This window comes from Pteropus alecto, unplaced genomic scaffold (assembly GCF_000325575.1).
Source record: "Pteropus alecto unplaced genomic scaffold, ASM32557v1 scaffold34, whole genome shotgun sequence".
Classification (NCBI taxonomy): Eukaryota; Metazoa; Chordata; class Mammalia; order Chiroptera; family Pteropodidae; genus Pteropus; species Pteropus alecto.
In genome coordinates this window covers 4,272,509-4,284,672 of record NW_006435763.1, presented here as the reverse complement: position 1 = coordinate 4,284,672, position 12,164 = coordinate 4,272,509, and the positions used below count along the sequence as shown (strand labels likewise).

Genomic DNA, 12,164 nt, shown 5'->3' with positions numbered 1-12,164 from the left:
CGCCAGATCCCTGACCCACTTGACTTTGGCCCCCTAATCCCTGGACTCTCCAGCTACTGCCCTTCAACTTTTCTCCCTCAACTCCCTTAATCACAGGTCCCCAGACTTCTTGGCCCTTGCACCTGCAGCACGCCCTCTCCAGCCCTGGATCCTGCCCTTCCCCCCATGAATACCAAGCCCGCTCCCCGGCTCCTGCCCGCAGTCCCCCAATCTTGAACCCTGGTCTCCTCACCGTGTCCAGCCCCTGGCCCCTACCTCTGGCCCCCTGGACCCTGCCCGGTCCCCTCACCGGTGTAGAAGGCCGAGACAGCCACGGGCCCGCCGACTGCCTGGTCGCACACCAGCTTGGCCAGGATGGCGCGCGGCGTGCGGCCAGGCAGCGCGCGCTCCAGCAGGCGCAGCCACACGTAGTTGAAGTTGGCGTGGAAGGTCACGGCCACGGTGGCCACGCGCCCCGTCTGCCGCCAGTCCGCCGGGCCGCCCCGCAGCCGCTGTTGCAGCGCGTCTCCCGCAGAGAAGAGCGTGGTGTAGAGTACCACGTTTGTGGGCCATGGGTGGCGCTGTGCCGCGCGTACCAGCGCCCGCCACCAGCTGGCCATACCACGCCGTGGGCGCCCGCCTGCAACCGAACAATGCCCCGCGCTCCCGGCGCCTCCTCCCTACACCTGCACCTGCTTCCTCCAAATGCTCCAGAGCGATTGGGCGCCTCTTGCACACCCAAGCCGCGCCGTCCAATCCTGTAGCCACCAGCCACTGTGCGGGCTGAGCATTTGAAATGTGGCTGGTCTCCAGAATGCATTATCCACTTGCAAGCAATGTCCTACATAGAAAAAGCCGTGGAGACGGAAAGCAGATTAGTGGTTGCCAGAGGTTGGGAGATGGGAAGCGGGGTGGGGGTGGGGGAGGAATGCAGGGTGACTGCTAATTGAGTAGGGATTCTATTTTTTGGCGGGGCGGGGGGTGGGGAGGGAGGCAAAGAAAATGTTCTGTAATTAGATAGTGGTGATGGTTGCACCAGAAACCATTAAATACACTTTAAAACGGCGATTTCTATGGGACCTGAATTATATCTTCCAAAAAAGGTTAACGGGAAGGGGAGTTACGGGGCGGGGGGCGGGGCGGGGAGCGGGAGCGGAGAATAGATACCAAAACTCAGTTACCAAGATGGCAGTGTATTTTAAATGGGTACATGCAGGGAATTCACACTTTCAACACACGCAGTGCACTGACTGTTAACTTCAGGTACAAATTCAAATTTTTAAATTTTCATGAATGGGAACTGGGGCTCAATGGGCCTACTGCCTTCTCTTCAGAGCTTATGACTCAATGACTGTTGCCTCAGTATAGGTGCCAAGCTCCTGGGCAGTGTCCCAGAGGCGGGTCACTGGGGATCCAATGGAACTCGGTTTCTCCTTGCTTGTTTTCCTTTCCTCACTGTAACTTCCAATTCCATTCTCATTCTGTCTCTCCTCTTTGTTTCCCTATTTTACCTAATTTTTTAATTTTTAACTTTTCATTTTGAAGTATTTCCAGACTTAGAAAAGAGTTGCAAAAATAGTAGAGTTCTTAAATACTCTTTACCCAAGTGTCCTCGAGTACTGACATCTTACATAACCATAGTACAATTATCAAAACAAGGAAATAAGCACTGATGTAATACTATTACCTAACCTACATACCTTATTCAAATGATTGCCAATTGTCCCACTAAAGTCTTTTTTCCAAATTTGCATCCAATTCTGGATCACTTTTTATTGCATTGAATTGTCATATATCGCCTTAATCGCCAATCTGGGTCACTCACTAACCAGTTATTTTGTAGAATGTTTCTCCATTTGTCAACCCCATTGTTGTGGGCTGAACTGTCCCCACAAAATCCCTATATTGAAGCCCTAATCCCTGGTACCTCAGAATGTGACTATTTGGAGATGGGGCCTTTAAAGAGGTGACTGAATTAAAAACTAAGCCTTTAGGATGGACCCTAATCCAACCTGACTGGGGTCCTTTGAACAGAGGAAATTTGGACACAGAGACACCTGGACAGAGCATGTACAGAGAAAAGGTCATGGGAGGACACAGTGAGAATGTGGCCACCTGCAAGCCAAGGAGAGAGGCTTCAGAAGAAACCAACCTGGGTGACATCTTGATCTTGGACTTCTAGCCTCCAGAACTGTGAGAAAATAAATGTTTTTTTAACCCACCTAATCTGTAGTATTTTGTTCTGGCAGCTGTAGCCGACTATTACACCCATTCTCTTCAATTCTTGAGAATCCACCAATTTCTGTGTTCTTCGACCCCTTGTATTTCTATCCCCCTCCTCTCCTTGTCCTTGTTTATGGTTCCATGCAAATCTATCAGACTTCTCCCAGCTAGGCAGGCTCCTAGCTCGCTGAAACATGTTTCTTTGTTTATTATTTATAACCCCCTTATTATTTTCCTATTGCTGCTGTAACCGCTTACCACAAATTTAGTGACTTAAAACAACATGAAATTGTTTTCTTAGACTTTCAGAGGTCAGAAATCTAAAATGAGTCTGCAGAGCTGCTAATGGCAAAGTGACCGCTAGGGATTGGGTAGGGATTCTCTCTAGAAGCCCTAGAATAGAATCTAATTCTTTGTCTTTTCCAGCTCCTAGAGGCTCCCTAAATCCTGTGATGATCCCTGTCAACTGAAAAATATTGACTAGGTGTTTTGTCCCCAAAAGGATTTGTTCAGGAGAAAGAAAAAGTTGCAATCCAGTGCATGCAAACATGGTGAGTCATCTGCACACACCGTAGTGTGCAGAGATAAAGTATATATGGAAGACAAAAGGAAGTTAAGGGGAGGGACAGTTACAATCATAGAGCTTTATTGTAAGTGTAGAGTTCTTCCTGTATAATGACACAGAGTGTGAGAACTCCTCCCACAAGCCCTGGCTCCTCCCATGGACCTGTGTTAGCTTAAAGTCTCAGTCATAATCTTTATGAAAAAAGAACAATGCAAAGCTTTTCAGCATACATATGTCTCACCCCTTTCTCCATCTTCAAAGTCAGCAGCATCGCACCTTGTAATCTCTCTCTCTCTGTCATTCCATTGTCGCAAAGTTTTTTCAGACTCTGACCCCACTGTGTTCCTCTTAGAAGGACCCAATTTGGCCTACCTGGATAATCCAGGATAATGTCCACATATCAAAGACCTTACCTTGAGGATCACCTACAAAGTCTCTTTTATCCTCTACAGAACCCCCTTTGCTATGTAAAATAACATAGTCATGGGTTCTAGTCATTAAGATGTGGACATCTTCAGAGGGCCATTACTCAGCCTACTATACCACCTCCTTCTGTGTCTTCCTTCTCTGTAATCCCTTTGATCTCCTCTAACTGGCATTTTAAAGTGATAGCTTCTGCCCATTTTCCAGAGTCTCTCCATGTATACAGGGGGTACACATGTTAATAAATTTTCCTTCATTTTTCTCTTGCTAATCTGTCTTATGTCAATTTGATTATTAGACCGGCCAGGAGAAGCTAGAAATGTAGAAGAAAATATTTTCTGTCCGGCAGCACAGAACTATCTGTTTGTCCAGGCACTCTTTTATTCATTCATTCGATTGATCATTCAGATGAATGATGAATGTTTTTAGCGTATGTCTCATGCAATCTTTTGGACATGCTTATACTAAAAACCTTTCACTGTTCTTCTGAAATTCAAAGTTAACTGGACACCTTGTATTTTTAACATTTATTTTGCTAAACCTGGCAACCCCAAAGGGATGGGACTGACATTCACGGAGAACCCACTGCATGTCAGTTCTCTCCTAGGTACTCTAACGCATATACTCTTCATAGAAACCCAAGGAGGTGAAGGATCGGTAACAACCTGTAGAGACATATTTCCTCCAGAATCTATAGTAATCTTTACCAAGCAGCTGGATCTATTCATTTAATAGGAGTTGAAAGAAAGAGAAACAAATACTTAGGAAGGTTGGATGGATTTATATGTATTGTTGTTGACAGGAGAAAATTGCAAGATGTCCTAAATTAAATTACAGCAGGTGGAGGAAGAGAGAGATGAGAGTAATTAACCAGTTAAATGGTTAATTACTGTGGGCCAACTAGAATGCTCACATTCCTGAACATTATGTTGGAACTTTGAATCAACTTCTGTCGTGACCACCAGAGGCCACCGCATCCTGCTTACGCATGAACTTTCAGGACTGTCACCCACAACCAGTCAAAAGTAGTAAATATTTCTCCCTTACGGACTGTTTCCCGATCCTAGAACTGCCCTCCCTTCACCTTCTCCTTGTCTGTAGTAGTGTGAATTCTTTCAGAACAATTTTCATCTCTCTTCCTCGAACATAATGCACAAAAGAGCCCGCAGCTCCAAGACAACAGACCTGTTGTCTCCTCTGCCCTGCTGCTGGAGGTTCAGGCTGCAGGTCCCAGGACCTGGTCCATTGCTGGCTAGCACGTGGCTCAATAAACCCTTTCTTTCAGACATGCTTCCAGCCATGAAAGTTTCTATTTAACACTGTATACTGGTCTCTTAAAAGTAATAAAAAGAACAAAAACAAAACAAACAAACAAAAACAATCTATTACTCAAGCAAACGTAAGAACCCATATGGCCTTCAAACAAGAGGAAATGCTCTGAGATAAATGAATTCATTACATGGATGCTTCATCATCTGTGCAAGCTGGGATTTAGAGCCCCACTCCCCAGCAATAATGAGGCAACACATGCGTGTGACATTAATAACCTTAAACAGTAGGGTATAACTAGAGAACTGAATGCTGTGCTAAATCATAAAAGAGGAGTTTTGTTAGAAACTCTCTCTCTGCAGGGTATAAGTACTGATGTAGGCACTGAGCTTCAATTTACAGTGAAGGATCACATTAAAAATACATTAAGATAATTACAACGAAGCTTATTGTAACTGTTATTATTTCATCTTATTTAAATGAATTGGGGCTTAAGAACCACCAAGGGGGCCACAGTGTCTAAAACCTTCTAACTTCTCTTGCTAATCCTGAAATTTCAACTGACAAACAAAAGGCCACTATGCTTCAAAGCTCCAGGACCAACAAGTGTGTTTTCCAATGAATGGTGAAGCAGATCAGCTAAGGCCACCACCTCAAAAAAGGTCATTGAAGTTCCTCAAACCTCTCCAATATCACTTTGGAGACATGGGTTGGATTTGTGGGTATGGGCACAGAGCAAGAATTTGAAGCAACTGTCTTCTTCCTTGTCACCTGAAATGAGGCTCGAGGGAGGCTGGCAAAGAAATCTTGTCTAATCCTCTTTCATGATATCCTCACCCCCCAATGCCTACATGCCAGAGCTCTCCATTCTTAACTTCACCAGCAGTGATCTATAATGGAAGGGAATGCTTTGATTTGAAGCTGGTGCACACTGGGGAAGCAGAAGGCCTTGGCTTAAACTGTGCATACGTATCAATAAAAATAGCTATGCTTTGTGTAGATATTGACATGATTTTATTATTCTTATTTTTATTTGGATGGCTGTGGGTGGTTGGGATAGGAGTATGGGGTACCGCCACTGCTTGCTCCCTATTTGAATGTGCACACAGAGAGAAAACAGAAGGCGCTCCAGCTGGGGAAGATGGTCAGAAGGGCAGGTTAGAAGGAAGAGGGATATAAGCCTGCTTCCCACCAGAACCTTCATTTCTTCTTTGAGCAAAAATGCTATTAATCAGCTCTGATGTGGAAAAACCGCCCCCAAGAAGTCTGGGTCCTCTAGGACCCAGGCAATTCTTAAACCTTTGCCATCAACAACAAACTTAAGGTGCTTGGATCAATATGATCATTTTGAGACCATTTTAATGTTGGCTGGGGCCAAAATAAAGTACCAAGGCTAACATTTTATCTGTTCTTCGCTCTTGTTAGCGGTTTGGAAGAATTCCCTATACTTCCATGTTGCCCTCCAATAGAATATTAAAATGTGGCAACAGATTTCTTAACAGGAATAGGGGATCTTTAGACTCTACCTGCAACATAGCATTTTAAAATTGTGTAATTGGGAAGAAATATGTGAAACAGAGGTTTTCTCTGGTTCAGAAACTCTGTTTTCACCAACTTTAAGTAACTAGTCTGCTCACAATTGCTGTGGGATGATAGAGCGGTCAGATAAATTCATTTCATTCATTTTCCATTGTTAAGCTTTGGGCAAAGAAATACCTTTGTAAATTCTCCTAAAATACATAAAGAAAATATAAAATTTTTAAATCTGAAGTTATGAAAAACCCAACATTAGCAGTAGCTTTAAAAATAGTGCACATTCAAATATGCAAATGTGAAGAACACTTCCACGTAAAAAGTGAATTAATCACTGAGGTTTTTTTTTTCTTTCATTTATGCTTCTTTGAAACAGGCTTAGTTTTAATACAATCGATTCTTATTATTCTGAACAGTCCTGTTCTATATAGTCACTGTGAACACTGAATTAGCAAATATTGAACCATTACTTTTAGGGGAAATTCAGGGTTAAATTCCTGTGAGCTTTTGGTCACAACACTTTCATCAATGGTTCAATGCATAAGCTTATTTGATGTTTCTGGTGAAGTGTTTGCATGGAGTCAGCTCAAAATGGTTCTATCCTGCTTGACAAAGTACTGAGCAGTTTTTCAAAGATAGCAAACCAGGGCTGTGCGTCATGACGCTGAAGCATGCACAGGAGAAAACTTTGGCCTCCAGCTGTACCAGGAATCAAAATCCACCCCACCTCCACTCCCAAAGAACCAAAGACCAGGATGTAACTGTACTGTGAACACTGGAACCCCTTCAGAAGCCAAGGGTCCATTGTCCAGGAAGATCCAGAGTTGATCCCCCTTTACCACAAATGGCCAAGTTCCAAAGTCCTGCAATTAAAACTTGTCCCAGTGGCACTTTGAAATGAGTGTCCTCTCAACCCCTTAAAAACCCTTAACCTACTCCAGAGAGCAAGATGGATTTGAGGCACCATTAGGTCTCCCATCTTCTCAGTTGACACCTTCTTGACCAATAAAACGTCCCTTACTCCAAACTCTGCAATTTTGAGTTTTGGCCTTTTGAAGTGTCAAGCACACAGACTTTGGTTTGCTAAAGAAGGATACCTTATTAAATATATACTGTTGATTCATTAACATTTCATTTGTAACTACACACAGACTTCGTCAAGATAGGTTTTTCTGATTCAAACCAGCTTTGCCTAACATAATGGCATTGTGACTCACTTGCATTTTTTGGCCTTATCCTTCCATCTTTGTATGCCTATGCCCCTTAATCATTAAGCCTTAGGACATAAAGTTCCAGCCAGTGTCAACTCTTTAAAGAATTAAGCCTCAGGGCTATCGATCATGAGGACAAGTTTCAGTTACACTAAAGACAACATCTTGGCTTTAGGTGTTTCAGCCCCAGCCCCATCGAGGCAGAACAGCCTGAACAGCCTGTCGGACCACAGGACCAGACGCGATGATGGCCATGGCTGACTCCAGAATTGGACCCAATGACCAATGCCCCAGCCCTGTCCAATCAGCAGCACCCATGACTCCAAATCCCTTAGTTTCCAAGGCTAATGATTTTTCTTTGTCTGATCGATCCCGTTGAGCAGTATCTCACCTGTGTCTCCAGGACTTGCAGCTCTCTAAAATAAACGTTTACTTCCTTTGCTGCAAAACCTGTAACGTAGCTCATGCCGCTGAAGCATGCACAGAGGAGAGGCACGTGGGCAGATGGACTCCTTTGCTCTGGTACCACATTCTCAGCCAACATTGTAACTTATGCCCAAAGCTTATCCAACACAGGTATTTTCTACATAAGGCACATTACAATCTTCTTGCATGTAGGCAGCACTATAGGACAATGCTTGAGGGCCATTTTGAACGGTGATATCACTAAAAAAAAAAGGCACAAAAATGTGGAAAAGGGGGGGCAGCACATAGACTGTGAAAAAGATACTTACTTGTTTACAGTATGAAAGCTGAAACAAGAGGACAGTGTTGCCTTGTCCCACTGCAGATGGGAACGTGCAAGGTGGATGTGTTAAAAAAACAAAATTCAACCGAGGAAATTCGAAGATCTAATTGAGTTTAGTAAGTGATCATGAATAGGGTAGCATCCCATCCAGCAACTATAAGGGCCCTACCAGGGTCTGCACCAAATGGAAGGTTTTATAGGAAGAAAGGTGGGGTGTGGAAGCTATTAAAAGAAAAGAATTATTTTCAGACCAGGAAATCTTGTTTTGAGGGGAAGGGAATGGTGAGGGATTCTATTATGCAAATTGCCCCTTCTTCTATGGTGGGGGGCGGAGGTGAATGGAAAGGGCCCAGATTACTTTACTGGTGCTTGACCATAAAATTCCAGGCTGGTTGATTAAAATATGTTTCTGGGAGAGGTGGAAACAGCAATTAGGTCAGGTATTCATCTAGGTTTTGTTATCATGGTATCTCAAGTGCCACAGAATTGCTTGATGAGTGGAAAACCCACACATCTGGTGTCAGAGTGAAACTGTGGTAGTAAAAGAGACACATAGGAAATGTGAGTTTTTCTTTACATCCTGGGGAAGCTTCAGGAGCTGGGCACTTGAGAAACCCACCAGCAAGAAGCTGGAAGCAAAATCCTTTCTGAAATCTCTCTCGCGCCCTCTACTGACGAAACATTGTCGTCACCTGGCATAGGAAAAATATTTTAAAGGCTCAGATCCATTTTCGCAGAGCAGGCAAAAAGAATGGTTTTGGAGCCAGGAGAGGATAAATAACTAGCACATGTTCATTTATTTATTTTTTTTGACATTTTGTTATTTTATTACCAGAATATACCTGTCAAATAAAAAAAGGTGGACTTAGAATATTCCATTTTTAAGGTATAATGAAGTGTGGATTATTTTATTATCAAATTAGATGGCAAAGCATTATGTTTATTATGCAATGAACCTGTATCTATACTATAAGAATACTTGTCGACATTACCAGACCAAGAAGTCCGACGATAATCTAATGGGTTTTCCTTTATAGGTTACCGTCTTCTTTTCCCTGGCTGCCCTGAGAATTCTTTGTCATGGATTTTTGATAATTTTAATACAATGTGTCTTGGAGAAGGCCTTTTTGGGTTGAGATAATGGGGTGTTCTGCTGACTTCTTGAATTCCAAGCTCCAGCTCATTCCTTAGATTTGGGAAATTCTCCTTTTCCTTGCCTTTGAGAATGCCCATTATTCTTACGTGTCTTCTCCTGGTGGAATCAGCTAGTTCTTGTATTTCTCTTTCATTATTTTTCATTCTTCGGTTTCTTCTTCCTCCTGATTTATTTCTAGATTTCTGCCTTCGATATCATTGATCCTTTCCTCCTTTCGGTCGACTCCATTTCCCAAGCTTGCTATTTCATTTTTCAACTCTTGCAGTGTGTTTTTTATCTCCAGAAGTTCTATTTGATTCTTTTTGAGGGTTTCAATCTCCTTGCTCTGCTCATTTAGTCGTTTTTTCAGTTCCTGAAAATGTTGCTATGATTTGTTTTGGAACTCACCGAGTACCATCCCGAATTCTGTCATTTAAGTCGCATATTTCTATGTCTGCAAGCTTGTTTCCTGGAGATTTTCCTCTTTCTTTCTGAGCTGCCTTGTCGCCTTGGTTACTCATGGGGTTTAATGACCTATTTCTCCACCTGGGCATTAATGGAAGTGTTTTCTGCTTTTTTTCCAGAAGGAAGATTTATTATATAAAGGTCTCTCTTTAGCCTGTTGCAAAGAAGGCGTTTTTCTTTTGGTTTCCAGTAGGTGGCGTCTAAGCCTCTTGGATCCCTGCTGTGTAGTTCTTACACGCAGATTCCATGCTCAGAAGTGCTGGTGTGCAGTTTGGGCGTATTTTGTTGAGTGTTAGATGTTCAGCTTATTGCTGTTTCAAGGGGAGAGATCTGGGGACACCTCTCACTCTGCCGTCATTTAGAGTGACGTGTTTCTGACGTCACTCTAAATGTTCTTTTAAAAAAATGATTCTACAAGTATGAAAAATAAAAAAAGTAGAATTAAAAAGATTAACATTTCTACAGTTAGCCAGTTAGCATTTTTGGTTAATTTTTAATACTCTTTTCCATGTCTTCATATACTTTTTCCTAAAAAAAAAATTAGCCTTATATTACACATATTTTATTACCTACATTTTTGAGTTAACAACATATCTTTCCATGTCAATAAGTAGGCATCTACATTACTATTTTTAAGGGTATGTCTTATCTAATTTTACCATAATTTAACCAATTTATTTTATAGTTGGATATATAGATTATTTAAATTTTTTTCACCATTATAAACAATGCTGTTATTGACATTCTTATAGTTCAATCTTTAACTTAATTACTTCTTAAATTTCTGGAAGCAGAATTTTGGGGATGAAAGACATGTATATATTAAGTTTTTACTGTTATTGAATGCCAAATTGTATCAATTGAAACCTATAAAAGGTTTCATAATTATTTGAAATTCTGCCAGTAATGCATGAGCGTATTTATTTTCTTCTACTCTAATTAACAGTGGGTGTTATTATTAAAAGCAAAAAAACTTTGTTAATTTGATAGGCAAAAATGCTATCTCACTTGGTTTTTGCATTTTTGATCCTTACTAATGTTGACTTTTTTTCATGTTTATGATCATTCGCACATTTTTCTTTTTTATGTTGTCTTTTAACGTCTTCATTCATTTTCCTTTTGGGGCACACAGTTTTAGAGAAGGCTGGATTGTTTCATAAAATAAATCAATCTGAAACAAATACCCTCTAAAATTCTTCATAGGATAAGAAAGAGTCTTACACATAAATCATAGTTTAAAATGTTAATAAAATTTGTTTTCGTATGACCTTAACGGTCTTAACACATCTGTTTCAGATTTTCCAAGACTGCTTGACTCAGCTCACATGGTAATTAGATGATGGTACAATCTGTGAATGACCAGAACTGCTCTAACATCAAGGAAAGGTCTTCTGGGTAAGAGAAAAGTCAACAGGAGGGCTTCCCTCAGGTCTTGCTTAATAATAAATCAATGATAGTAGTTATTGGTTTTAATTTTCTTCTAGTTTCAGCTAAGTATCACTGAACAAAAATTTTCACTGTTTTAGAACAGAGATTTCAAATTTACAGTCTGAGGGATAGATTCGTTCGTAATTTACTGTCTATTCTTTTATCTTGCTCTATTTTCCATATAGTGCTTACTACTACTTAATATTGTATTCTGTAGCTATTGGTTATGACTCCATTCCAATTGTGTGTAAGATCTGCAAACACTGAGGCTTAATTTCTTTTTAAAAGACTTATTGATCAATTACGGTTGATATACAATATTATATTAGTTTCGGGTGCACAACATAGTGATTATTTATACAATTTGTAAAGCGATCAGCCAGATAAATCCAGCACCCAACTGACATACATAGTTACTACACTCCTATTGACTATATTCCCTATGTTGTACTTTACATCCCTGTGGTTTTTTTTATAGCTGGCAATATGTATGTCTTAATTTCTTCCCTTTTATCACCTATCCTCCCAATATCCCTCCCATCTAAGGACCATCAATTTGTTAGAGACTTAACCTCTTAATCATTGTATCCCCAATTCCTAGAATACTGCCTGGCATATAACGGACTCCAAAAATATGTGCTGAACCAATATGTTCAATAATTATTCATTGAATTCTCCACTGCATCCTAGACACTGCGTAGCTAGACCTAGGGGGGTGGAGGAGGGTAAAATTGCTTACTACTTTGTAAAAGAAAAAAAAAATCCTTATATCTGTTTCTTAATTTAGAAAGACTCTATTTAATCTTTACTATAAAAAAGAAATTATTTGCAGTTTGCACCAGTTCTCCTATCCTCGCCAACTCTTTGATGTTTGTTAACTTTATTTCTTCTAGAGATTTCCTTTACATCTTTAAAAATAGTACACTTAAAAAAACTTTGAGTCTGGAGTTAGCCTTTTAGAGAGTACTTGCTTACTCTCTGGAATGACCTTGCCTCTTCCCTCTCATTTTTTTTGTAATTTATTATTTTTACATTGCCATGGCGAATAATAACTATATCTTCCATATGTGTCACTTGGTTGGTTCTAAGTACTAAAGACTAAAAACCAACATCTGGAGAGAAAAAAAATGGCATAGATGATAGAGGCTCTGGTCATCCCTCTGGCAGCTAAGATTGTGACAGAAA

At 41.0% G+C, this 12,164-nt stretch overlaps 1 protein-coding gene across 3 annotated transcripts in view; it reads right to left on the bottom strand.

The window, feature by feature from the left end:
* Window positions 1–12,164, bottom strand: part of MPV17L (MPV17 mitochondrial inner membrane protein like) — a 26,053-nt gene that overhangs the window by 9,695 nt on the left and 4,194 nt on the right. For 2 of the 3 annotated variants that reach the window (XM_025046114.1, XM_025046112.1), the window contains exons 2-3: window positions 7,595–7,869; window positions 290–820 (exon numbers count right to left, since the gene is read on the bottom strand). In XM_025046114.1, coding sequence (XP_024901882.1) covers window positions 290–599 — 310 coding nt within the window. In that variant the 5' untranslated portion in view covers window positions 600–820; window positions 7,595–7,869. The remainder of the gene's footprint in view (window positions 1–289; window positions 821–7,594; window positions 7,870–12,164) is intronic. The other variant, XM_006910901.3, reaches the window with a different exon arrangement.